General features: G+C 52.0%; 5 protein-coding genes across 5 annotated transcripts; 3 read left to right on the forward strand and 2 right to left on the reverse strand.

Moving 5' to 3' along the window:
• The first annotated feature begins 6131 nt into the window (after positions 1-6131).
• LOC34618585 lies at positions 6132-8054 on the forward strand. Its single transcript, XM_026338777.1, has 5 exons — positions 6132-6370; positions 6474-6614; positions 7140-7210; positions 7307-7467; positions 7956-8054. The coding sequence occupies exons 1-5, from the start codon at positions 6171-6173 to the stop codon at positions 8052-8054; spliced, it is 672 nt and encodes a 223-aa protein (XP_026194562.1). The 5' UTR covers positions 6132-6170.
• Positions 8055-10006: 1952 nt separating this feature from the next.
• LOC34618584 (importin subunit beta-1) lies at positions 10007-19984 on the forward strand. The gene is made up of 22 exons (XM_022731907.2): positions 10007-10264; positions 10456-10566; positions 10788-11070; positions 11467-11558; positions 11669-11818; positions 12286-12549; positions 12796-13338; positions 13442-13502; positions 13695-13799; positions 14062-14153; positions 14432-14854; positions 15061-15225; positions 15328-15542; positions 15854-15998; positions 16313-16343; positions 16444-16678; positions 17264-17409; positions 17913-18175; positions 18783-19020; positions 19221-19379; positions 19608-19688; positions 19743-19984. Exons 1-22 carry the CDS (start codon positions 10007-10009, stop codon positions 19982-19984), a joined length of 4302 nt encoding a protein of 1433 aa, XP_022592748.2.
• A 398-nt stretch (positions 19985-20382) lies between these two features.
• On the reverse strand, positions 20383-21376 carry LOC34618582 (60S ribosomal protein L35a-2). Its single transcript, XM_026338809.1, has 3 exons — positions 21282-21376; positions 20763-20904; positions 20383-20511 (listed from the first exon to the last, which is right to left on the reverse strand). The coding sequence occupies exons 1-3, from the start codon at positions 21374-21376 to the stop codon at positions 20383-20385; spliced, it is 366 nt and encodes a 121-aa protein (XP_026194594.1).
• A 448-nt stretch (positions 21377-21824) lies between these two features.
• On the forward strand, positions 21825-22939 carry LOC34618581 (40S ribosomal protein S20-2). Its single transcript, XM_022731904.1, has 3 exons — positions 21825-21924; positions 22409-22522; positions 22797-22939. The coding sequence occupies exons 1-3, from the start codon at positions 21825-21827 to the stop codon at positions 22937-22939; spliced, it is 357 nt and encodes a 118-aa protein (XP_022592745.1).
• A 937-nt stretch (positions 22940-23876) lies between these two features.
• LOC34618580 (calmodulin) lies at positions 23877-25068 on the reverse strand. Its single transcript, XM_026338769.1, has 3 exons — positions 24990-25068; positions 24308-24412; positions 23877-24142 (listed from the first exon to the last, which is right to left on the reverse strand). The coding sequence occupies exons 1-3, from the start codon at positions 25066-25068 to the stop codon at positions 23877-23879; spliced, it is 450 nt and encodes a 149-aa protein (XP_026194554.1).
• Between the last annotated feature and the right edge of the window lie 2349 nt (positions 25069-27417).

Below are 27417 nucleotides of genomic sequence, written 5' to 3' on the forward strand. Positions count from 1 at the left end.
CCGACCTGTTGTATCGATCTAACGCTACCCTGCATTGAATAGGATACACGAACGGGCAAACCGGCTGGTAAACTGTTTATCGAATTCTTAATTTAATATAATGAGGGTAGTAGCAATCCCCTAAGCATTGAACCACCCATAATTGGAGTCTGGCTCAGTACAGATTGGCCCTCTATAGCACTCCAGCTGGTTGCAGAACGAACAGTCAAATTAATAATTCAGAGCATAAGACTGCATTGACGCTTTGAACAATAACTATGCCAAGCTATGCCGAGTTAGAGTCATGGGGCAAGGGGGGCACATAGTGGGCTGCCTTCGATCCAGAAGCGAATCTTGTAGTGGTGCTTGGGAAGTATGGTAAATCGGAACCATTACACTACTTCGTCATGCATGCTAGCTTTAGACATTTCTAATCCTGGCGTAAGGAGATTTGAGGGCAAAGCTGCCATGCTTGCTGGTGGAAGAGGATTAGCCCCGCGCCATGGAACGAACCTGCATGACGCCCCTGCAATGATTAAAGATTGAAGCTTCAGACTCAGAAGAAACAGTGCGCTGCTGCCTTTTTTTCCTACTATAACGGGTTCCTGAAGAGTCTAGGTCCGCCTAATTCCGGAATTGAGCTGCTTTTCGGGCCTTGTAAAAGCTCTTGGTTTCTGCGTTCTTTCGCAGTATTGAGCATTAAATCCTTTATGAATACTTGCATGGCAATGACACTTCGTGTCTGGACTATGGCTTTGCCAATTTTTGAGGGTGGCCATTTTTACCACTGCGCTGGTGGCTCCTGCTGAAGGAACCGCCAGTCCCCAGGGTGCTGCACCGGACGATGCACCCCTTGTTGTAGAAGTGGATACGGCAGGACCAGTGCAAGAGGAACCCGCATAAGTGAAGCAGCCCCAATTCGTGATATTGCACTCCTAAGAGGCTCTGTGCCCTCGGGGAATGGCCAGCGTCACAGTGGGACTACTCCTCATGGCAGTGGTAATCGGTCACTTTTACAAGGTGTCAGCCCAAAATTAATTCGCTGGATAAGCATTCGCGGAATTCGCGGCTAGCGTGGTTCTTGGTAAAGAAGGTGAATCGGAAGAAGTCCGGTTTTTCCGGAGGTGAGCGCCGCGTGTTCTTCGTCCCGACTCTCCTTCCTGTAGCCGCTCCGATGCTGTGTAGCTTGGATTGTGGGGCTAGGATATCTTGCTAGGTCCACCCTGTATACTGTGTGGGTGCTACGAAGGTGTGTGCGCAGAAGTGTATGTGTTACTATTGTGATGGTTTTTAAGTATGTGAAATACGCGAAAAACACCCGTATCGGAGTAAATCTAAGATCAAGGCTTGCAGTTTTGGGTATATTTTGTTCCTTATTGGCCTAGCTAGATTGGGGAAAGCGAAGAAGCGCGTAGAGCTCGTCGCATCCCGACGAAGGAAGTAACGGTGCTCTTTAAGAAAATAAGGATTAAATATTTCCGTTCGCCTTCATTGCGTACGGCCCGTCGAACGATATTTCCCGTCACGAAGTATATTGGATGGGCCAAACAGCGCCACTCCGCTGTTCATGTGGAAACATGATGGGCTACACAAGCTGCACGTGGCGCACATCAAACGGTCATTTTCTTCGAAGGGGCCTACATTTTCTGGTTGCTATTCCTACGAACCAATGCCGCCGACGCATGTAACTTGAATCCCCTCCATTTTCGTTCCACAGTAGCATTGATCCTACGACAGGAGTGCTCTCAGTCGTGAGACTTTCTTTTTTTGTCGAAGAAGGCAGCAATTTCCAGTGGCTATTTTTACGAACGAACGCCGCCCACTCATAACATGTTTCCGCTGTTTTTTTTCACAGCACCTTTGCTTCTATGAGGTAAGGACCGTTAGGTTTGGAACCTTTTTCGAAGGGGCCAACAATTTCCAGCTGCTATTCTTATGAAACAGGGGCCCCTATGCATTTAACATAAATCCCCTCGGTGTGCCTTCCCCCAATAGCTTTAATCATATGAGAGGGGTGTTCTTACGGATGAGACTTGTTTGTCGAAGGAGCCAATTACTTTCAAATACTATTCCTACGAACCAGTGCTGCTCACGCCTGTAACTTTAATTCCGCTGTATGTGTGCTCCACAGTAGCCTCAATACGGTTAGAGTTCACTTGGTTCTGACACTGCAATAGGTCATCTTGCTATGGGAGAAAGGCGGTGTTTGGTTTATGGGATCTCAGTAGGCGAATGATGAACCGGATGCATTTCAAGGGGCTGCGACGACTGAAAGCGGGGCTGCAACCGCTAGTGGCCCGTTGTGTTTGCAGTAGACAGTCACAACGTCAAGAGGGAACGCACTACCAGATGATCGTTGAGCGTTGACGAGGGAGAAAGGGTTTTGTAGTATTGGATTAGCTGTGGGGTGCGGCTTCGGCTATACGTGCTCATTGGCTTGCATAGAAACAAACGTCCAAATATCGTCGGCATTCCTTTTAGGGGTGTGCACCACACCAGGCCCCATGGCAGGCAATTACAGTGAGATAGACAGACGTGCAGCGCCTGCGTAGTTTTTATTCATCCCATGTGCCTTCGGATGCCTGCCTCTGCCGCCTTCTCGCAGCCTTTGTAGAGCAGAGCCAGCTCGCTCCTTGCGGGAGAGGTGTTCCTATGGGTTTTTGCCAAAGATACTGCTCTTCATCTTGAGGAGGCACAGCATCCCCCTTTGTCCGAAGACAAAGAAGGTAGCTTTAGGGGGTCCATACTCTATTGTATTTCTTCCGATGTTACAGCATGATCGCCTCGATTCGTTACTCGTGCAGCACCACGTGCTACGGTCGTAACATGAAGAAAAGGATTTGATGGACAGTGCGGCTACGGCGCCGCAGTGCTACCCAATATTCTGCGTTAGGGATACTTGGCCTGTGCTTTATGTCCTTGCACGAGCACATGAGCACCCTATGGCCTGCGGATACGCTGCTGTTTGGTGTCCATCGGCTTCCAAAGCGGCCCAGGCAGGGAATGGTAGCCTGTTTCCACGACGGCGCTAAAAATCAAAAATGTAGACCTTTTTTTGGTTTCATGGTGGGAGGTTACATTCTGTGGAAAGGCTGCTCATGAGAACTGGTCCGTTGTGAAGACAGCATGGGGATGAGTAGCTTAATTGTGCAGTGATCCACGGAGATGACGCTTCCACTGCATGTATGACTGCACTTTAACCATGAAATTGTGTCTCATATCAATCCAGCTCTTATAATTGCGTGCAGGGCGTTCACCTTAACGACTCGCAGAGGCCCCCGCACTGGGGGGTACAGGGACCCTGTTGTCGCCATCGCCCGTGCTGGCGTGTCTTGATCCTCTGCAGATGAATTTGAGCTTCAAATCGCGTATCCTCCGGTTTTTACCTGCGTTCAAGAGGGCGAACGGCCTGTGATCCGTCTTCGGCGCCCTTTCCTATGTGACACTTGGCGGACTCGAGACACACCCCAAGTCCAACGGCGGCAAGAGCGACAGCAGAAACAAAGGCAGCAGCGTCCACAGTCGCGCCGCTGACATGCACGATTTATGCAGCGCATGGCATACCAGTGGCAACGGAGGGTGTTGTGAGGCACACATGTTCAAGTAGCACGAGCTCAAGCGGCAGCAATACCAAGGCAGGTGAGGATCCAAGTTTCGGCTATGCGGCCACGGCATCTGACCTCACTACTGCTGCTTCTGCTACTGCATCCTGCTATCCATGTACTCGTCGTCGTTGCCCTCTCGCGGACCTTACCTCCCAGCAAGGGCTGCCAGCAGCTGCAGCAACGGGAGCACCTGCTGCCGATAAGTCGATTCGAACCCTTTGGAGGTGGCTCTCTCAGGGATACCCATGGCAACAGCAGTGGGAGCAGCAGCAACGGCAACAGCTGCGGCGACATTGCCATCCAGAGCAGCAACGGATGGATAAATGCAGAAAATGAACCTTCGGGGCCTCCTGGCTTCAATGTGCCGTGGCTGCAGCATCTCGCTGCTTGCAAAGGAGCAAACAAGCCAGAAAGCCTTCTAACGCAGCATCTGGGAATAAGCCGCCTCGCGCCGCCTCTGCTGCGTTGTTTTGGGCTACTGCACTCGGCTCTGCATCTCCCAGTGCTTCTAGAGCGGCTTAAGGAGCTGCAGCCGCCCCTTCCCCCCCCAAGAACGAGCAGCCACCACACTAATGACAGGACTGCTAATAGCAGCAGCAGCTCCAGCAGCTGGCACGTCTTTGGACTCGAGTGGGCTGCAGCAGTGGCTTTGCTGCGTTACGTCTTGTCTTTTCTCCCGTTCTTGGTTCTCCTTCTCTCCTCTCTTGTGCTTCTTTTCGCCTTCCGAAGTGGCAACAGCACCAGCGCTGCCATCTCTGCCGCTACACAGGCCGCAAACGCTGTTTCGCAGGCACGCAGTAACAACAGCGATGCCGCGTATGCTGCTTTGCTGCTGCTGCTGCCGTCATCCGTTGGTACGGAGACAAGCAACAACAAGCGCAGTGTGCTGTTGCTCCTCCTCCTCCTGGCCGTCACGGCTGTTGCAGTTGCGGCGATCTCAGTAGCCGCTGCAGAGAGCCTCAAGATAGCAGGCTGCGAAGCTCCCCTAGCCTTCGATTCCTTTTCGGGACTAGTACCCCAGCAGCAGCGGCACGAGCCGCAGCCGCTGCAACAAAAAAGAGAGCAGCAACAACAGCAACGCCACAGAGGTCTGCTTGGCATGTTGTGGCGCTTGCGGCAGCTTTCGGCAGACTGGACTGTAGCTGCTCCGGCTGCTGCTGCTGCAGCGCGGAGCGGCGACACTCCCCATGATGCAGCAGCAAAGACAGCAGACGTCCATGTGCTTCCAACTGCCGTCTTATCCCTGCCGCTGCAGGCAGGAGTGGAAGCAGCGAATCAGTTGAGGCTGCGCTGGCTGGGATGCCGATACGTGTTGCTGCTCCAGGCGGAGGCGAAGCTGCGGGAGCAAGTGCAGCAACGCCAGCAACGCGAGCGCTTCTGGCAGCGGTCCAAGAGGCGTGCTGCTGCGCTCTTCTCATTTTGTCGCAGTTTTATTCGCAAGGATGCCACTGATGGAGGCAGCATCAGCAGATCACATCCCGCAGATGCGTGCCACGCGAGCGAGGGAGGCGTCGAGGACGTATCGGAACAGTTTTTGTTTGCTCCTTGTGGGGCCCCACAAGTCCAAGATCCACTCAATCAGCATCCCCAGCAACAGCACCAGCTAGCAGCTCCTATTGGCAAGCAGCAACAGGGTTTGCTGCGTTGCAGCCGAGCAGAGAAGCTTGCTGCTGCAGCTGCAGAAGTGGGGGCTGCACTAAAAGACGCGTTAGAAAGGCACCAGCTGCTACAGCAGTTTGTTTCAGAAACGCTCGAGCCGCAGGAGCGGAACCAGCATCAGCAGGAGTTGCTTCAGCAGCAGCAGCAGATACTCGACGTGCTGCAACACGGGCTTCCTCATCTATGGGATTTCGTGCTGCTGCTGCTGCAAGTCAGCAGTAGCAGCGTGGAAGAGCTGCTTCGGCAGTTTCCGCTGCTGCTGCTCGCCGCAGCAGCAGTGGCTTTAGCAGCAGCAGCTGCGTCGCTCGCCAAGCTCTATGCGGCGGGGCAGACGGAGGTACACATCTTAGGTCCTCAAAACTGCACGTTGAGAGTATCAGTCTACGCTGAGAAAGAGAGAGAGAGAGACGAAGCCTTTTTCCTGTTTACTGTTCACGATATACTACAGCCCACAGTGCGACTGGCTTCCCAATGTTCGGGTTACACGATTGCACTGGCCCCTGAACTCTGAACGAGCATGGAAAAGAGCTTAGCGCTCTGTCTATGTTGCTTTGGAAGTTGCTTTTTATGGTGTTGCAGGGGAAGCTTCATGCCACGTGCAGTGGCTTTTGGAGGGCGCTTGGGGGATGTTGTTGCGTTGTAGCTGCGCTGCTGCTGCTTGCGGCGGCCGTCGCTGCAGACTCTACGCACCTTCTGCAGTCTCTTCTACAGGACTACGCAGTAAGCAGCAAAAGCAGCAGAAGCAGCAGCAGCAGCAGCAGCCGCCACATTGGGAATTCGCTGAAAAGTGAAGCACGCTGACTGCGGCCCTCGACTCGAAAGCGCGCAACGCGGGATGATACGGCGTAAATACGGTTTTGAGAATTGAGTGTGTGCTTTCAGGTGCTGCCTCGCTACTTCCCCTTGGGCGGTGGTGTTCTTGAGGAGATGCTTGTGCGAATCATGCAGCAGCAACAAGGCTCCCAAGGGCACCGGCAGCCTGTTGCTTTACTGCCGATGCCAAAGACGCAAGAACTCGTTGACTTCGTGGAACGACTCAGCAGCAGCAACAGCAGCAGCAGTGGCGACTTGAGGGGAACTGTTGCTGCGCTGCAGCTGGAATTGGAGGGCCAGCCTGGCGATGCGTGGTTAGTCGAAAATCCGAGACTGAGTGCTCCCGCGTTGGGCCTGGACCGAGAAAAACACCCACTTGGGTGTACTCTCTGTCGAACTGTCTTATCTGCGTTGCAGGATCTACTACCCTGCCCCTTCGCTGCCTGGCTTCAGTGTCTCCTTGTCCAGTGACAGCACGACTGGCGGGAGCAGCGCGATGAGCTATCAGGAAATCCTTGTTGAGCTTGAGAAGCTTACGGGCGTCCACTGGGCCTTCACGTAAGGGAGCGCCACTGCGTAGCTGAGCCTTCAGCCTCAGGGGATGCGAACGCCAGCAGGCTATGATAGCATGGCAGTTGGATCAAACGCGAGAACAATCATCGCAGTTCACCAGATCTTTTCTCATATGGCGCTCCTAGAGCACGAGGCTGTAGGATGCTGGGCTGCAGTTATCGTTTGTGCTTCAGCTCGGCACCCCTTCCCGAGGGCTGTGTCCACCCGCGGCCGTTCGTTAAAACAAGGGTAACAGTAGCTACTGTAGCTTCAGATGCTGCTGCTGCTACACGGGGTACTGCATGGGCTGTAGCACAGCAAGTCGGCAAACTGCTTCCTTCGTGGCGAGGCTCACATCCGCAGCGACAGCAGAATCCGGCGCCTTGCTACTTCGCGTCCAGGGACGTACTGGATAAGGATCTTCTTAGCAGGTGCTGTGTTCTATCTCCGATTTCCCTCACTTGCGATACAAGTCCAGTTTCCGAAGTGCCGCAAGACAGGCATCTCAGACGCTCGGTGCGCCTTTTGCAGGTTTGGCACCGCGCTGACTCCAAAGTCAGTTGCACGTCTTCTTTCTATTTTCGCCTTATCCCGCCGAATAGGTAAGACCCAGACTGATAGCCTTGGGCCTGCGGCGGCTTTTGTGCTGCGACGCATTCTAAGGGGTGACGAAGACAGTCTCGGATGCGATTCTGCAGATGCGGCCTTCGAGTTTGTAGCAAAGCGCAACAAAGAAGATTTGATATTGTTGCGGCAGGCAGCTGCAGGAGTTGAAGCCTTAGAGGTGCTACTGCAGCGCAGCCGCGCGACAGCAGAGCTGATGAGGCCACTTGCCCTGCAGCAGCAGCGGCTCGAGCAGGTAAGACCTTGCTTGACGCGTCAAGGCCTTCTTTAAGAAGCGAAAAGAGGCTAGGAGATAGGTTGCAAGATTCAGAGTTTGTGAACTCCGTGGGGAGGCGAATGAGCAAAGTGTAGCAACAACACCGCAAATAGTGTGTAAAAATCGAGAACCTGTGACACTACCATCCAAAATCCTATTCGCGCAGCCGGCATCACTTTCTAAAGCCTGACACAGGACCATATATTGCACCCAATCTCATTGATTTCTTCAGGAGACTTCTGTTGAGGTACGCAACAACATTGCTGCTGCTACGGCAGCAACAGCCACAGGTTTCGTCCTGTGCTGCTGCGCCTGCTTTCTGCTGGTCCTGCTCATTGCTGCTGCATTCTCCCTCGCAAGATTCCACAGACACGTAAGTTCATCCACCTCTGCAGACGGCAAGTAGAGTATCCATGGTAGCAGTTCACAATCGGAGATGTGTGTTTTACTGCTGTGAGGTGCTACAGCGCTACGAGGCGCTGCTTTTGTTGAGGGCCATGAAGGACTGCGAGACCAGGCGGGTGCAACACTTGCAGCAGGAAATGAACGCCACATGTATTATATAGATGCCTGAAATCTTCATTGGAAGTACAAAGGCATCAGGAATACCGTAGTGTTTTGCTGCCGCTACTGCGGTCCACTGAGGTTGTATTTGCCAGGTGTGCATTACTGTGGCTACCCAGCGGTAGCCCTAGCACTGCCTCAGATATAAACGTCACGCAACCGACAGCGATGACTCAGGAGACTGCCCTGTCTGCTTTGCTTCTTGAGAAGGCATGGGGTGTGCTCCTTTTCCCATTGCGCAGATCTCTCTGAACTTCAAACTCTTTCAGCAATTCCAACAGATTGTCGTTTTCCCATAGTGCCTTTAGGCTTAGTTGGGCCTTGCAGACTTCTGGCCATCTGTTTCTTTTTTTCTTGAGGAGTATCTGTCTGTATCGCGCCCTCATTGTGCCTGCCTGACTGTGGGGTTTACACTGGAACACTGCTATGGAGAGACTCCCAGCGGGGGCATGCGAGGCCCAGAAGAAAGCTCTTTGGCTGTTAGCTAAAGAATGTGTTTTTGGTTTAGGTGTCGCTCTCTGAGGCACTTAGAGGGTCCGATAAGTATTTTGCTGGAGGGTCGACCAGCATACGCAACTGGGGTGCAGGTGTTGCTTTCGATTCGGGCCTCTCAACCGAGATTTGAGAGCACATAATTGACAGAGGCATCACACCAATGAGGCTCAAGCCCTATTTCAATCTAGAGTGCAGACGGTCAGCCACAAAGTGCGCTCCTGCCTGTGTCTTGCAACGCAGACACACATTGTGTTCGTTATCCAATTAGCACTCGGTTTCCGGTGCTTTCACTTTCCCCGCATACAAAAAGATCATCAATTTATGACTTACACCCATAGATATTCTCAGAGGCGATAGAAAAAAGTGGCTTCTACCAATTATTCGGCGAAGGGCCGCGGGAGCTCGTGTGATACAGGGGGGCATGTGGGGCAGCTCGGGGTCGTGGGAGAAAGTAGAGCAGAATGCTTGCTGATGACTCTGCATACTGAATTCCAGCACAAAACGTGCACAGTTTAACAAAGGCTAGACAAATGAGTAGCCGTTAAGAGACACCGCAGTAGCACCACGCGAGCTTGCCTGCGGCAGCGGCTGCTGCTGCAGGGTAGGCAGAGCAGCAGCCGCTGCAGCGGCTCCAGCGGCCGCTGCTGTTTCGGCTCGGGCGCACCTGAGCCGCAGTCGTAGCAGCTACAGCAGCGCAAAGGGCAACAATTGCTCACTGGTTTACTCTGTTGCAGCTAGGGCCCTTTGGACCGGCTTCCCCTCACTGCAGTTGCGGATCTGTTGCAGCAGCAGCCATAGCAGCAGCAGCAACGGCAGCAACAGCAGCAACAGCAACAGTAGTAGCAGCAACACCATTCTGATAGCGACAGCAACTTGTTTTCCTGCACATAGAGTCCATTGCAGCACCGGCAGCGACTCGCTTATTCTCTGCAGCTTCCGAGTGGCTGCAGCAGGGTTCCGGCTGCATCCCTGCTGCTCCCGTCGATCTCCCATCGCGGAGACTGCTGCTGCAGGAATTTGAGGTTTTCAGTGCACTGAAAGCATCGAATCTTGCCACGCTGCAGCAGAATCGACGGCACATCGGCAGCAGCAGCGGCAGGCCGCACACCACCCGAGTGTATCTTCAGTCCATTGTCGACATTTCCCAGAGGCAGACACCTCTCGTCTTACTTAGAGGCATTCCCTTGGGAGCAGCGGCAGGAGCCGCTGGCCCCCCCGAGGCTTGCAGCAACAACTGCTGCTGCCGCCGACATCGGCAGCAGCCAGCAGTGAACCACCACCCTGTGCTTGTGTGGCCTCCTGCCCACATGAAGCCTTAGACTGGGTTGCACATATAAACAGGAGCACCGCTTTGGTGGCACTGCTGCAGCGGCAGCGGCAGCCGCATTGTTGGTCATCCTCGAGTGGTACTGCTGCAGAGCCCATCCTGTAACAACTCCCAAAAGCGGCACCAGCGAAGATGGCAGACCAGATGGCGGTGCTGCAGCAGCTGCTGCTAGCTACCCTAGACCCTCGGCTCAATGTGCGCCAGGCAGCAGAGCAGCAACTGGCTGCAGCAAAGCGGACAGACTTAGGGCAGTTCGTGAGCTCCATGGCCGCTCTCATTGCTCTGGAGAAACCACCCCAGGGGCCCCAGGGGGTTTCCGGCAGTCCTGACGACCTCCTTATTGCAAAACAGATTGCCGCTGTCACTTTCAAGAATTCCATCAGTGCTAAAGTGAGAGGCTTTGCATGTGCTGCTGCGTGCGCCAGTCGCTCCTGTGACCTTCTCAGCGACATCAGTCTTGGTGTGAGGCTCCATTGCCAGTGCTTTCTGAACATCTTCGACTGTAGCGAGTGCTGCCCAGTTGCGCTGTCTGAACAACACCGCACAGAGGGTCTAGGAAACGCTTCTGACTTTGCTCTCAGGACTTGACGCTGGATGGAGCGGCTGCCCAGGCTTGGAGAGCCTTGCCTACCCCCACAAAGACAGAAATCAAGAAGCAGCTGCTGGCAGCCTTGCAGACTGACTGCACACAGGTGAACGACCGCTTTAGCCCCGTACTTCGTTGTTTTGAGTCGACTTTGGTACTCTGGTTCCTGCTGGTCTGTGGTGGTTTTTTCACGAGGATTGCAGCGGGTTCGCTCATGCTGTTGGTTCCTCTGGTGTGCCCTCTTCTCAACGGCCGGCGCATGCTGCAGATACACCTCAGGTTTGAACAGGATCTCCGTCCGGGTTGTCTTGTGCTTTCGTGGCTCAGGTTGGAAATGCGGTGTGTCAGGCATTGGCTAAGTTGGGCGTGATCGAGTTGCGCTCTCTGGAGTTCGAGGATCTGCTACCGGCGCTGCAAGACATGGTGCAGCAGGCAGTGTCTTGCCAGCAGCAGCAGCAGCAGCAGCTAGCCAAGGCGTGTGGCCGTCATGCTCTAACATGCCTGTCATACCTCTGCGAGGAACTGGCGGATATTGTGGCAGACGGGGAAGAGCCTGTCGAGGTTCTTTCTCAGCAACGATGCAATGTTATCCTCACTGCTGTCGTCCACGGTGGGTGTGCATTCCATGGCTTGGCACTTGCATGTAGTCTCCATGACATGTTTCAGTATGGGATCAACTTTTTCCTAAATTGAGTCGTGAAAATTGTGATTTCTTAGCACGTTATGGGAATGTTTTCGCAGCGTAAGTCTCGTGGCACGAGTCTAGTAAATTCTTGAAATGGGGGAGGCCACTGCGTTTAGCTCTGAGCTCTGTGCCGGTCTAGCTTCATATCTTTTGTAATATCCGGCCATTAGTCAGATACTGTATTTATTCCTTCCGACTGCGCGCTTAATCTGCTTCTTCCTTTTAGGCGTGCTTCCTTTGACTCTTGCACTCCGAAATTCGGCCTTTTGAATGCCTATGATCATTCTCCTGCTTCTTCCTTGGCTTCCATGTGCTTTACAGGGCTGAAGGACGCCGATCCTCAGCTTAAGGTTGCGGCATTACGAGCTCTCTACCACACACTGATCTTCGCGAAGGAGAACTTCAACAAGAAGGTGCTGTTATTTTCCCATTGTTTCTTCAGTGCTATGCTTGCATTTTTGCCGCTTCTTGGTATGTTCAATGCGCACTCTGTGCCACTTGCCTATTCATGGCTTGCTCTCAGGAAGAAAGGGATTATATCATCGCCTCCGTGGTGGAGGCTGGCGGCTCCGGAAACCCCAGTGCCGTTCAAGTCGCGGCTTTTGAATGTATTGTTCAAATAGCTCAGGAATATTACTCCTTTCTAGAGGCATATATGCCCGCTGTGGGACCTGTGAGTTAAGGAACGGCTCAGGGTTCTTGGGCTTTGCTGCGGGGCTAGGATGTGCTCATACACATTTGCGTAGCTTTCTTATGAAGCAGCCACTGGTATACACTTCTAAATGGCCATAAATGCACCGGGAAGGGAGATGAATGTGGTGTTTGTCAGCCCATGCACATTTAAACAGCTTTAGGCTAGTGGGGAGGTGCTCACGAAGTAATATATAGCCTGGATTACCGTGCAGCTGTTGTTCGCACACTGAGGTACATTTCGTAAAACTGGGTACTCGCTTTGTGCAAGTGCGCCGATCACTAGCTGAGTTGGCTACAAGGTATCATTATGGAAAAATCGTGTGTATTCCGATAGTTTCCGCTGTTCCCCGTTCATCTGATTCCTGTCGTGACTGTGGGGGTTCCAAGATTTTGGGTGCTGCTGTATATTTATTTCTATTTCTTCCGTCGATTGTCTCATTTTTGCAGCTAACTTGGAACGCTTTGAAGGGATCAGATGCGGCAGTGGTGATAGCGGCTCTAGAGGTGTGGAATGCTTTAGCGGAGGAGGAGCTGGCCATTATTGAGGGTGAATCCACCCGCTGGTCTCTTTTGAAGATCATGGAGCAGGCTGCACCGTTTCTCATCCCTTTACTTCTCGAGCAGCTTTTGAATGCTGCTGAGGACGAAGACGACGATGACAGCTGGACACCCGCAATGGCAGCTGCTATTTGTCTCGGACTCTGTGCTCAGGTCCGCGGAAACACCGTATGATCCCTGTTATTCATTCCTCCTTTTTTGCATTCTTTGCTTTAGAACTCGCAGAGACGGCTCGTGGTAGATCGTTAGGCACTCCTTCCGCTAGACGTAGTCTCGTGTCTGCGCCTCTTGAAGGGCCGGCATAACCAGACTGCGTCAAATTGAGGAGCTGGAGTTGCCCTTGTGTTGTCGAGAGGTGTATACTTACTGTTCGGCTTCTTGGATTCTCTTTTTTTTTAGGTGGTGCGTGATGCTATTTTACCACCCGTACTGGAGTTTGTCCAAGTGAACTTCTCGTCTTCCGAGTGGCGGAGGCGCGAGGCTTCGCTGTTGGCGTTGGGGTGTGTAATGGAAGGCTCGAGTGCAGAGGCAATGGCTCCTTATGTGGCGACATCCTTCCCGATGCTTGTGAAAGCGGTTGCATCTGATGCCTCGGTGGCAGTCCGAGACAGTGCAGCCTGGACGTTGGGCAGAGCGGCGCAACAGCACGCGCCAATCGTACTGCGGCATCTCTTTCCTCCCCCCGGTGTCTCTCCACCCGGAGCACCACCAGGCGGAGCGAGTGGCGAGTTGCTGCTAGCCATCGTTGAGCGGCTAGCTGACAAGCCGAGGGTCGCCGTGCATATTTGCTGGATGCTGCACGAACTCGCCGACAACATCAACACTCCCGAGGGAGCCGCGGCGTGTCAAGGATCAACAAACCAACAAGATCAGAACCCGCTGGATCCTATTTTCCCCAAGCTATGCGAAGCCTTACTCAGCGTCTCCGAGCGGGCTGACGCGGTCAGTAACAGGGCATCCATCCCTCTTAACGTGCGAACTGTACGGCGTCGAGCTCGGCGAATGGAGTTCATGGCATGTGACATTTGTCCTTATGGCTGCGCAGGACGAAAAGAATCTGCGCGAAGCGGCTTTTAATTGCATGGGGGCCCTAATTAAAAATGCGGGTAGGCTCATCCTTACTGTGTAAATGCTCGTGTCTTCCTGCTTCCCCTTCTGGCTAAGCCTTCATTCCTTTTGATGCGGCTTCTGTGCTCCAGTTGCGGGTTTACATATATATACATATATATATCTTACTGGAGAGAGTCATATGCTGACGTCGGAATGTTTGGGCGGGGTTGGGGCGTACGTTCACGCAGGGAGCGCCTGTTGGAATCATCTGTTGTCTCTCTTGGAGCATTTCGAGGGGCAACTCAGGAAGTCCTTTTCTTTTGAACAGACAGAGCAAACCAAACAGAGACAAGGTAATTTTCTTGAATTTTATTTCATATCGTTTTTTGAATTGGGTCTATGTGTAGCAGTGGAGTGCTGCTTTTCAGCGGAAGGGTGGTACCTACCGCCTCTAATTTTTGACTGCGCGAATTGTGTGCTTTTGTGCCAACCATTCGAGTCTGGCCCCTGCAGTTGGCTTTGCGCCGAAACACTGGCCTTGCATTTCAAGATCCAGGGCGGGAGTGTATGCCGAGGCTTGTGTACTGTGTGTGTGTCCCCTTGTTTTTGTCTCAGGAATGCTGTGTGGAGTCATTCAGATCCTCTGTCTCCGTCTGGGGGATCAGGTGAAGCCCGTTGCCGGCAGTCTTTGGAGCACTTTAAAACAAGTAGGCGTCTGTTGCGTTTTTTTTGGAGGACTGCCGTTTCCGCGTCCATGTGTCCATTCATAATGCGTTCTTTGGAGCCGACAGCCACCGCAGAGACCCAGCCGTGTTGTTGTTCATGTTTGTGTTGCGGATACATTTGCGATTCTGGAAGCTCAGCAGAACCCCCGTATATAGGCTCTCCTTCAGTCTCGAGTGTATGCCTTATACATGTGCGTTCCCCATTTTCTGAGGGCCCTCTATTTTCCGCCCCTGCATTCTCGAATTTCCTGACTGCTCAGGTCTTCCAGCGCCGAACAAGCGGTGTATCGAATGCCTTGACGGAAGGCGTGACTGGCGCAGTCTCGGGGGCAGCGAATCCTCATGGATTCGTTGTCAGCTCCGAGCCGAGTGTATGTGATGGCCTCCTGGCTCTCTCAGCGCTCATCAACGCCTCAGGTGCTGCAGTGTCGCCGTTTGCTGGAGAAGTGGCGGACCTGCTGGTGTTGCAGATGCAACACCAACACGAACCCCAAGATTCAAATGCGGCGGCAGCGGCATCAGCAGCGACTGGAGAGACCGTCCATGGAGATAGCAGTACCGCGGATGAGCTACAAGCTGCCCGTATATGTATTGAACTTGTTGGCGACCTTAGTCGCGCTCTTGGTCCCGATTTTGGCGTCCTGTCTGATGCGCTTCTCCATGAGTTCTACCAACTTCTTCGAGTGCGGAAGCAGCAGCCCTATTTACGCTACGAGCCTGCTGTCGCAGACAGCAGTCCCTGATCAGTTTTAGCCCCGCTATCCTGCTTTTTCATGCTGGGGCCCCCCGCGTCGCTGGGGTGTACAGGCACCGTTTTGCACCCATACACCCAACAATAGCGGCAAACAAGGCTTACTTTTCAGCCTTTTGACTGCTCTGTTCTCCTCAGGCCCCCTCCGTGGATAGATCCCTGAAGCCGGTGGTAATCGTGGCTGTGGGAGACGTAGCCTTAAGTCTGGGAGGCGCTCAATTCGCACGGTTCGCACCCTGGCTTATTGAGCTCCTGGTGCAGGCCGGAGTCACTCCGTATGATGCAGGGCCACCGAATTGGCAGGTTGGTTATCATCAGTCCCCTTGCCCATGTGTTGCATCGTGCTCCGTTGTATTGCTTCCTCGATCGTATCATTCTGGCTTTTTTCGTTCGCTTTTTGTGCAGCTGAACGAGGAATGGATGTGGTACGTCCACGAACTGCGCTCCGCAACGCTTGAAGCTCTGGCCAGCTGCGTTTATGCGTTGAAAGAAGCACAGCTGCAGGAGGTGCTGAGGAAGGAAGTCAACGGGATGTTGCAGGTCGTTAAGGCTGTCGCCGAGGCACCAAGCTGGGTCCATGGATCTCCCCAAATGGTCCAACAGGCACTCGAGCTCACAGGGTGAGACGAATACGGGGTTTAAAAATCTGGCGGTTTGTGCTTAGCGTATTGGGGTCTAGGGGTCATAGGTGTGTGTGTGTGTGTAGCGGCTTCGGGTGTAAAGGTAGACCCTTCCTCCTGTTTCTTGTTCTCATGTGTCGACATGTCCGTCTACCTTTCTCGAGCGTAGCTTTCGCAGCTGTTTCTGACACCCGCCTTTTCTCTCATGGGTAGCTTACCCGCTTGCATGCTTTCAGCATTCCATCCTCCGTCTGCACACGTAGGGTCTCTGAACTGCCCTCAGCCGTGTTGTTTCTTTGTCTATACATCAGGGACCTCCTGTCCACATTTGGTCGCACGTTAGGAGGTCATTTGCGGACGGCGAATTTCGTAGTCCAGCTACAGAGGGAGGCACAGAGGCTTGCAACTGAGGAGGGAAATGCGTCAGTGGGGGCGAAGGCACAGTGGCTGGCACAGGTAAATCTGAAATCCTGATTTAGTGCGGGCTTTTTCGAGCTCGAATGCTTTCTTGTGCCAAATGTCTAGTTCGCGTTGTTGAGCGGAAGGCAGCAGGGCCAAGGGATAGTAACGGCAGTGCACGGACACCAGGAAGGCGCTAGTGAGATGATGTCTTGGGGAGATCACCGGGAGGCTCTATCTGTGTGTGTGTGCAACCGATTGCTGCTTCTCTCGACAAGTGATTTTCTTTACGCGTTTACGATAGTGGCATGCTCGTGTGAGAGTTTCTAGGCTTTTGCATGAAAAGAATCCTTGTACGGGCGTGCTTTTAGGTAAAAGCGAAGGAGGGCAGCGATTGTATGAGTAGCAGGAGTGTGCACCGGCAGATGCTGCTTGATTGTTTACGTATATTAGAGGTGTTTAGCGGGCCGATGCTTTTTGGCCTGTGTGGTTTCCTTCTCAGCTGCTGAATCACTACAGTTAGATTTAACGACGAGACGGGGTAAAGGGCTTAGGCGAGGTTTCAGGGCTGTCCTTATGGCCCCAGCAACAGCAGCAGCAGCTGCTGCAGCTGGTGTGTTTGCCTCTGCCGTCCTAGCGCTCCGCGAGTGCGCGGGCACAAAGGGAGACAGAGTATTAGCAACAGCAGCAGCAGCACGAGCGGCCAGAAAAGCAGACGCTGCCTCCTTTTCTGTTTGGCGCTGTTGTGTGGCATGGGTGCGTGTCTGTTAATGGGTTGGGAATTGGAGAATGGGAAGAGCTCTAGTTGTATTGGGTCTTATTTGGCCTAGTGGCCAATAGCGCTCTGCTCTCTCCGGCGTTGTTGGAACCCTGTTGCTGCTGCTGCTGCTTGCTGCTGTGTTGGCTGTTGCTGCCGCCCTCCCTCTCCGTTTTCGCCGTTCGTCGTTCCCGCTTTTTTCCCTGCCGGTGCAACATGCGAAGTGGCACGGGGAGCCCAGCGGCCCCACCAGATGGTGCTGCAACAGACCGTGTCTCATACTGTTGTTAGTGCTTCTGCTGATGCTGCTGTTCGTGCTTCTGCTGATGCTGCTGTTCGTGCTGCTGTTGCCGGGTACCCCCTTCAGGGTCAAGGTGTTTGGTCGATTCGCTCTGCGAGGGAGAAGGTCCCCGGTGCCTCTTAAAACTTTCAGGGTTACAGCATAAATTGTGGTTACACGAGTTTGTGTTCCATAAGTAAGTAGGTAACTCATTGCTCTGGATTCTTCCACTCCATATCTAGTTGCCACTGTTTTTCGCGAGACGTGTGTCCCCCATGGATTCAGTGCTGTAAGCGCACGCCAGGGGCTGAGTACCTGGGCATACAATGAGCAGACAGGGTGCAGTAGCTTCCTGTATGGTCGGGATGATAGCAAGATAGCTGACGGGGCATTAGGGGTTGGAACTGGCAAAGCGGTGACCAACGAACTGCGCTGCATCCCCCCGAGCCATGCACAGGGACGAGGCATAACCTGCCGTTCCTAGGGGTTACTTTATTTGGGTTTACTCCTAAACCTTCCGCAAAGGTCGGTCCCAGGCAAACTTGCCCACTTTAGTTCCATATTCCAACGTAAGACCCCGATTGTGCTGTTGTGTGGCTCGAGTGTGAAGGATTCTACACGGGGCTGTTACACGAAACAAAAGCTTGTGAAACTTACTATCGTGCCCTTTAATATGTAAATGAGCCTTCTCGTCTATTCAGCTTGTGCCTTCCATGGAAAAATTTTTTAGCAAGAGCTATCGAGGGCCCATGAGGGCCCCTGCTCGGGGTCGCCAGGTACCCCCTCTAGTCCCCAGCACTTTTCCGTCTTTCCACACTCTCCATGCCCGACTCTTTCATCCAACTAAAAATGCGAAAATCAGACCCTCGAAAGAAACCTGGGTGTCCGCGTCTTCTTGGTGCAGCTTTAACCCTAGCTGAGGATTAAAGGCTAGATCTCGAGGATTTGGGGATGGGAGGTTCCTTCTTAGAGAAGTTGGTGCGTCGGATACGGGAGGAGCGTACACTTCTGTGCATTGGGATAGATCCTCCTCTAAGCTGCGTTTCTGTTGCCGACTTACCCTGTCAAGAGTTAGAGGAGTTGCTCGACAGCTTGTTTGACAAATGCTTGAAGTTGGTTAAGGCCACTGCACCATTCGCCTGCTGTTTCAAGCCGAATGTCGCTTTCTTCGAGCAATACGGCCCTTCTGGGATGCAGGTGATCCACGAATCCATTGCCGCGCACCTTGAACCTGGTGTCATTCCGGCCTTCCTGATCTGACTCCCCCCTCTCCCCTGAACACTGCACTAGTGTACAGAGTTCCCAAGTGGCATAGCGCGGGGAAAGTGTTGCGCTCAATTGTTTTTTTCAGGTTCTGCGGGACCTCTGCAAAAAAATCCCCGAGGATATTCCTATTATACTTGACGCCAAGAGAGCAGCGATGGGCGAACAAGCAAAGGCATACGCTGAGGGCTTCCTCTCCGTTTACAATGTACGTTGTTTTGAAAGGCAAATGTTCTAAAGATCTGTGTCACTTTACACTCTTCCCTGCTCTTCCGCTTACGGGGTTGAACACACACATCGCTTTTTAGTACCTCAGGGCAAATAAGGGTGCCACGACAGGGAAGTGAGTCAGCTACAGGTCTAGAGCAAGTTGACCTACACATGTTTCTGCATATCCCTGTCTTACAACTTCTCGGATCCATCCCCAATCCCCTTATCGTGCCTGCTTCCCTTCTTTTTGTTGTTCCCTTTCATTAAAAGGAAGTGAATTGGAACCATAACGAGCGTGAAAAATTATCAGCTCGGTCTTTTTATGCCTCAGGGAGATTGTATAACTCTGGACCCCTATTTGGGTATTGACGCTGTTCTACCCTATATAGAAAAAAAAGGGAAAGGAGTTTTTGTAGTTTGCCGGAGTTCCAACCCTCGAAGCGCCGACGTTCAGGGCATTAGAGTCTGCAAGGGTGCCACTAAGCATGGAGCAAAACATGTGGAGGGCGAAGGACGTGAAGTGTACATGGAGGTCGCAAAAATGTGCGAAGAGGCGAGACAACAGAACGGTGAATTACTGGGAAAGGCCAATAGCGCGATTGTTAAAAAAAGAAGCACATGAACACCTGCCTGTGTTAATGTACCAACTATGCCTTGCTCCTCCCACTCATTTCTCTCGAGTGCAATCGTGTGGGATTTTCGCAGACGAGTTATTGTTACACTATATCCGCGCATTAACTATATGCTGCTGCGCGCTTCATGGTTGCAGAGCCTCGCCTGTCTAGAGAAGGAGGTGTCGTGGGCCTTGTTGTCGGCGCGACATATCCTGATGATATGAGCAAGATCAGGAAATTGTTTCCTGACTTGTGGTTCCTCGCCCCTGGTGTTGGAGCACAAGGGGGTGACCTTGAAGCCACAATAAGAGCAGGTGAGCAACAGGTCGAGACTTCTTCAGGGAGCTTCCATGTCGAACCTTTTCAGTGTTCCGTCGCATGGTTCCTGTCTGCATATGCCAAACCATATATGTAGCTTGTCATGGTGGTCAGTGCAAAACATCTTCCGTATTTCGTGTTGTGATCAAGAGCTTGAACTGTACAGCTGGTTCAGCACACTCACGAATAAGTCGAAACTCATCCTATACTCTGAATGCCTGAAGGAATGCGAAAGGACGGCCTGGGCTTGATCATTAACGTGGGGAGGGCCATATCAGAGGCCGAGGTATGCAATGAACGCACTAGTACGCAAATATAACAGCTGTTGCATATAAAGCCCCCGAACTCTAGCTTAAAAGTAACTGCATGCCGTTCGTCGCATCAGTCTTCGGTCCTTTGTTTGCCAGGACCCCGGAAAGGCGGCGGAAGAGCTTTGCGAGAAGATAAGAAGTCTCATTCCCGAACCCTCGGAGCTGACATCGCCTCAGAGTGTGCCAACATTCTGAATCCATATGCTACGAATCCCTCAGGAAGCTGCATACATACTACGGCTGCCTTGCAGGACAGCTTAACTACAGCAGCACCAGAAACTGGTTGTTGAACACTTGCTACTATCCTTAATGCAAAATAAACACTCCTAAAATTTTGGCTCCTCACTGTGCTCCGCAGCGATAGAATACTGCGACTCCCACTTCGCCATAATCTGTAGTTAGCAGTAATTTTCCAAACCCTATTTAGTGCACTTGCCTACGCCCGGCCCCTCGGCGCAGGGGGTCGGCCTCCTTTAGCGCATATTCGCCCTCCGACATTAATCAATGGCTATAGACCTAATCCCAAAGAAACCATTCAAAGCGGAGGCCCTTCAAAGAGCCGAATACTCAGCAAAATTATTGCTTCTCCAGTTTCGGTGCAAATGCACTCGTCCACCGCCAGCCCAACAATCACAGAACCCGATTGCCAAACGCGAGCCGGAAGCCCTTCGACACAATTGTTACAGGCTCATATGTTGGAAGGGTACAGGAACACGCGCACGCGGCCTCCAAAAGACTTGGGAGGCAGGTTCTTCCTGAAGCGGGCACGTACAACACCGCTGTTTCCGTGTGGTCTGCAGATCTTTCCCCATATGGTCTATGAAGCCCGCACACACACAACACAAAGGAATGAAAGTGTCAACAGGGCTCCTACGCCACTTCTAGATGCAGCGAAGTATCTTACATGTGACGTTGCCATATATAAACGCATGCTCGCGGGAGTGAGAGAGACTCTTGTTACAGCGGGGACCCCCTAGAGCCAGCAGCCCCTAAACCAAAACCCCCATGCATAGGGCGCGAGCGCGCGCGCACACACATACACACACACACACACACGTAGACACGCACCCTAAACCTGGTGCCCTGTTTTTCAGTCTTCGCCTTATACACGTAGGCTACTTTCTTTCCGAGGTAGAAGGCTGTGTCCTTCCTCGTCTTCACGTTTTCCAGCTGCAGCAGAGACCGGGAAGGCGTCTGATTCACCTTTGACCTTCATGCACACACTCACGCTCCGTACCACACACCCTGAATCCCAAGGCGCTACGTCGACGACGGCAAAACCATGTGTCGACACAAACTCCGAACACCAGAGGATCGTTCCCTGCTACTGAGCAGTCAGCGGCGCTCTGGGGTCCTCGTTCCGTGATCTTCCACCTCAAAAAAATCCACCCGTAAACCCTCGATATTGAAAAGTGTAGCAAAGGACAAGCGCAAGTCGACTGCCGTTGAGGTGCGCTTGGGGTTCCTTCAGCCAAGCATTCAAGTGGGCAAGACTTGGACTATTCGCTCTGCTGTTCGAGTAGTTACGGCATACGGGGTTTAAAGGGTAAAATGCGGAGAGAAAGAGAAAGGAAAGCTCCCCCTTACCTCTTGTAGCCGAGAACTATGCCACGAACATAGAGTCTAACCGGCTCCTTAGCACCCTTGTTGGGCCGCTTCTTCTTCGCCTGTTCGACTGCCATTTTCCCCCCGGTTAGGCCGACGCTGACAACTCGATGAAACAGAGAGATACGAACGAGTCGCCCAAGAGGAAACAGACGCCGCTCAGTAAATTAGAAGGCCCAAACACAAGACAGAGGAACAGCATGCCCAAGTATCAGCCCTAGCAACGGAGTGGGGTACATCCAGCCCTGCTGAGGCTACCACTGCAGCAGCAGCAGCAGCAGCAGCCCCCGCGCCCCACGTTTAATCAAGTTGGGGCTTTAGGGCTGATTAGAACGCTGCGCAAAGTCGCAAATGGTGCGGGGAAGCAGCAGCGTATTTGGCGGCCGTGGGGCTGCACAGCGGAAGCCCAACTTTGTCCTCTGTGGGGAAGCGCGTTTCCGTGCGTTGTTGATATGCATTTCCTGTTTGTGGGATCTTTTGGGGTTTTATTCATATTTATTGCCCGTCTCCGCTTTAGCCAGCAGTATGAGCAAGGCCCTGAAGGAAGGGTTGGAGGGGGAGGAGCAACGGCTCCACAGGATACGGATTACCCTCACCTCTAAGGATCTCAAATCTATCGAACGGGGTAAGGGGTCGAAAGCTGTTCTAAACGTATTCCATGCCTGTTCTCATAGTGAGGTAGACCAAGGGGCTGTGTTTCTTCTCCGTAAACACAACACATTCCACATGCGCCTGCCGGGGGCATCACAAGAACAGTTCCTTTGCAGCTTCCCAGTAAAAGCTCCTAATAATTAGAGCCCATACCTATGATTGTTGGAGAAGGGGCTTGACTAGATCAATCTGGGTCTCCCTGGTTCATGAGGAAGGAATCTTTGATTATTTCATCGGTGCTCATGGGAACAAGGAACCCCCCCTAGACAGAGGCGACCAGTTGTGTGTTTTATATTTGGATAGGCAACCCGTGCTGCAATTAGATGTTGCTGTGTGAACTGCGGCGCGGTGTGCTGTGTACCTTCTGACTGGAACAAGGATAGGAATCACGTCATCAGCGTGTTGTTTCTGAGCACTGCCAGAGGGTCAGCTTTGAGCATGTCTGTCTCTTTTCGCAGTGTGCTCGGAGCTTATCGGTGCGGCAAAGCAGAGGAAGCTGCAGACAAATGGACCTGTCCGCCTCCCTGTCAAGATCCTCAGGGTCACCACCAGGAAATCCCCCTGTGGCGAAGGTAATTATTCGCAGTTCGAGGGTTACGAGTTATAAAGTTTTTATTTGGAAGAAAATATTGGCATAAGATATCAGTTGACGTTTGCGAAACACATTTATTAGCTGTCCCCCATTATTATTTAGCGCATTGTGTGTTTTAGCATGCCTGATTTGATCTGGTATCTCGTAGACTTGGACCGCTCTGCTGTAGTGGCTCCTTCCAGTTTTGCCATGCCACTCGGTGCAAGTGCTTTAATGAAATGTGGATACCAGGGTGCGTGCTTTTGTGCTTTCAGGAACAAACACTTACGATAGGTTTGAACTGCGTATCTACAAGCGCCTGATTGACTTGCACTCCGCGAGCGACGTGGTGAGGCAAATCACATCTATTAACATTGACCCAGGTGTGGAGGTCGAGGTCACTGTTTCCAACATATAAATGCAAGGCGAAGGACGAGTCGGCGGTGTACAGAAAGCTGAAACATCGCGCTGTGTGCTCATGCACTAACTCGGGTCTTTTAATTTGCTGATCGTTTGTTCGCGCCTCTAACACAAGCAGAGCAAACAGTGAGGGGAATGGAGAAGAGGGGAAGCCCACTGGCCTTATTTTGCCGCGAGAATAACTAGATTTTCAATGCCGCAGCAACAGCGTAGGTAGACATGGAGGAACCATCTCGTCCACGCGGCGCAGGTTTAATGCGCCCCTGCTAGACGATGCCCATTCAAGTACACTACTGCAGAGACCAGAGGTCGCACAAGCAAGGACGGAAGGCACGAGGCGCGACAGCCCCCTGGCAACGTGTCTCCTACAGGGCAAGGCAGCCTCCATCGCAGGCTTGACGCCTAGGGAAGCAGGCAGGAACAGGCCAGCATAGGGGCCCCAGGGGAAGTTTGGGTAGGAAAGGAGGCACTGCAGCCGTAGCTGTTTCTGCTCGCTGCTCCAACCTAGCCGACTATTTTCCGTCTTCTCATGCCAAAAACGTTAAGCGAGTGCAGGCGAGAAAGAATGGAGCACCCTCTCACGCAAAGAAAGGGGCTCTGTATGTGGCTAGCTCCACACCACGCTTTCGCGCCTACGTACGAGCGCCATTGCCCCTTCCAGCTGGGCAGCAACAACAGATGTAACACTGCGGCATGGGTCCCCACCCCGCCACTCTAGGACCTTAGAGCCCCCTCTCCCCATAACGCCCTTCATAAATCCTAAGGAGGACACGTGGCAGCGGAAGTGGGTGAGCCCAGCCCTCTACAAAACTTCTGCTTCGGCTTGTTATCTGGAAGTGATCCCAGGACTTGCATCGTGGGTGCCAGGGAGCCACGGGGGGATATAATTAGTTGATGGCTCCCGTGTGCGTTCTGGGAGTGCGTGTCACTCCCGTTTACTTCGCAAGCATCATGCCAACGAATTCCTCGTAGTTTATTTGTCCGTCTCCATCGATATCTGCCTCCCGAATCATCTCATCCACCTCCTCGTCTGTCAGTTTCTCCCCCAAGTTAGTCATCACGTGGCGCAGCTCTGCAGCGGAAATAAGGCCGTTCCCGTCTCTATCAAATACCTTAAATGCTTCAATCAATTCCTCCTCGGAATCTGTGTCCTTCATCTTCCGTGCCATTAGTGTCAGAAACTCGGGGAAATCGATCGTCCCTGGAATACAAGAAACATCACAAGCTCATGAACATGCACTCACCGGAATAATATGAGACTGAAAATAGTTTTTACGGGTTGTTTCTGAAGCTCTTAGTACACAGCACGGTAAATTAGCACCCCAGAGATTAGACGCCAAGCCACTGGTGGTTGGGGTTCACCCACCGTTGCCATCTGCGTCCACCTCGTTGATCATGTCTTGCAGCTCTGCCTCTGTCGGGTTTTGACCGAGAGAGCGCATAACCGTCCCAAGCTCCTTTGTGGTGATAGCTGCACCAAAGACCCACAGCGCACAATAGTAACTCACCTAAATATCTCGCCAGCATGCGTTGTTTGCGGCAGCCACTTACGTAAGTATTCCTCAAGGAAGAGGTAATGTATGGGACAAAAAAGCATCATGACCTGTATAGGAAATAATGTCCCCCCTAAAAGCCAAGTAACCCCCTGTTACAAGAACGCAAACATGCTTCACTGAAAATGAAGAATTAACCCTCGTAGCGACAGGAGTCTCCGAGCCATCCCCAGTCGCTCAATGTGCACACAGCTCTAATTCCCCTCGTCGATTGTCCACACTGCAGCGTCCAAGAAGCCGTAGCAATGATGCCAAAAAGTTGAGCTATCCCATGATTAACAGGCAGTGCAGTTGTTGAAGCGCCACACGGATGCACGTGCAGCTCAGCGGGGGAATAGTGGTGCTGCTTATAGCAAGCATGCATGGCATCAGTACGCCGGCTATTTAACAAGAAGCCCAGCATGCAAACGGGAGGCTTAGTTTTGAATGTGAGGACAAGACGGCAGAGACAGCGAGTCGGGACTGCTGTAGAAACAGGACGTTTTCGGGCCTTACTTCCATCCCCATCTTTATCAAAGAGACTAAACGCCTCTTTGAATTCGGCAATTTGCTCTTCAGTGAGTTGATCTGCCATTTTGCCCCGTTGCTGCTGAGCTGAATGAAAATGTCCGGTCGTAGGGCTGGGTGAGGGGAACAACACGGGAAGGGCGCGCGTCAGGCTGGCCCCCAAGCCGTTATACAGGCGCCCCGCGTTTATATTTCAAGAATTGAAACCTTCTAATCAAGCACCAATGAGCAGAAGCACAGGAAAATTGCCGCAGGACGGTCGCAGCAGCAGTGCACACAGCCGGCGGCAGAGGGGAACAGCAGGCAGTGCCAAGCAGCTCTGCGGGCCTCTCTTGGGAGAAATCACAAAAGTTTACTTATTTGTGTCGTTAGGTCGACGACAAAGTCATTTTATCCCAAAGAACGCACCCTGATCGAAGCCACTGCCCGCAAATACACCATAAGGGCGGCCTCTCGAAGATCTTCTCACCTGCCTCTTTATCTCTCTACATCTGATGAAAGGGGGGGCTTGTCAAGCAAATTGACAATACTTTTATTCTCTGAAGCAAGTGATTCATCTGAAAACGAAGAACTGCCATATTTTATGCGTCTTGCAGCACCTAGTGCACGAAACTCAAACTGGGTACTTCTAGCGCCCGTATCTCGCTGTTAGTTGCACGATATTTATGAGGGTCGATCATCTCCAATTTTTGGTTCCAGTCACGCTTATATAATAGTTTGTGCGTGAGAACTCGATTGTCGCTTATGTAGGCCTGATTATGGCCATTAAATCTGTTCCCTCTTCGTGGTAATGCTCTGTTTGTACACTACGACCTCGGAGCTCAATAGTTGTAGTGGCCAGAACTGCTCATCGGCATAGTCTATGGGTTGTTACGCTAGCCCAGACTGCATTAAGCATTGACTGGTCGATTGGTCTATTCCTGCATCGTTTTTGTTGCAAAGAGAGGTTAGTAGCGCGTCACGAAGCTCCCGCCTAGTACCGATGTTTAGCACAGAAAACTATACTATGGGACTTTCTACTATACCACCAATACTCAACACGGCATCGTTAAACAATAAACCTGCTAGATTATCTATTTGTGTAGCCTACTCGTTGCGGAGTAGTGAAGCTGCCGTTATGCTACGCTTATGTACCGTCTACTGCACCATTTATGTTAATCAAAGAGTTACCAAAATCTTCAGCAACTGCTTGGCTTCTTACCTTATCCATTGAGAAGTAGCGGTTATAGCTGCAAGAACACGCAATGTTGTGGACGTGTGCGCCAACTGCTGTGTGCAGCTTGTAGTGCTCCATTTATCAGGGTCTCTGTAGGGATATATCCAATTCCACACTATACAAAGGCTTGATAAGAAGTTCTTGCCTTTTTAAAAGAATTCTTACCAATCCATGCCGCCTTCTCTTGGCCTTTCTGATATGCGGGAAAACTAACAGCTAGTGTGTGCATGGCCACACCGTTTTAGCAATGCCAGCAGTCATGGTGAAGCGGACTAGTTACATTTACTACACTTATTATACTTCATTAAGAATTAGTACAGCATTGAAAAACTGGTTGTTCGTTCAAATAATTTATTAATTGCAGGGTAGCGTTAGCTCGATAGAAGAGGACTAAAGTCTGCATGCGAGTCAGCCAGATGCTGCGTGCAACGAGCCATGGACGAAGTGCACAGAGGGTGCAGCCTTACGAATCCTACCTGTCTCTCTCTACTCATATAGAGAACTCTTAAGGGCGCTGGCAAGGGAAGGAGGGAGCTCTCTGAGAAAGCAACAAGGTTTCACTCAATTTCTAGTAAGTCTCCAGCTGAGCGCCCCCCTACTGAGAAGCTAGATGGCGCGTCAGAGAAAGCGAGCCAGAGAACCGTTGCAGGCATGTTGATATGTACCCTTTTTTAGTGTTGGTGACTTTGCAAATTTAAGCCGATTGCGAGCGAATGCCTTCAGTGCTTCTTACTGCTGCGTGGTTGAGAAGTAGCTTTACGTAGGGAAGTCTCCCGCAGCCATTTGCACAGTTTACCTCGACGAACATCCACTGAATTTGATTACATGTGTTTGAAATACGGGGAAGGGAGATATAGCGGGTTATGGGACATATTAGCACTCTCTACTACACTAGCTATATGCAAGAAATAGTGAAGAGTCGAACAATTGGTTTGGCAAATCCCACATTTTTGTTTATTTCAGAGTAGCATTAGCCAAAAACTCGAAAGCAAACAACTAGCGTCAATGTGCGCTAGGTCTTATGCGCAACTGGCTGTGAATGATCAGAGTGTTCTTAGGGTGCAAAAGCTCGCACTATTTGTACCTCTCCCTAGTCCCGTAGCCCAAGCGGACGGGATCAGTGGGAGGGGAAGGGTCTTTGGAAAGGCAGCCAACTATTTTTTGTCACGTTTTGGATTCTGTCTGGAGTTGGGAGTCACC

The sequence above is a fragment of the Cyclospora cayetanensis genome, unplaced genomic scaffold (genome assembly GCF_002999335.1).
Source record: "Cyclospora cayetanensis isolate NF1_C8 unplaced genomic scaffold, CcayRef3 CcayRef3_contig_30, whole genome shotgun sequence".
NCBI lineage: Eukaryota > Apicomplexa > Conoidasida > Eucoccidiorida > Eimeriidae > Cyclospora > Cyclospora cayetanensis.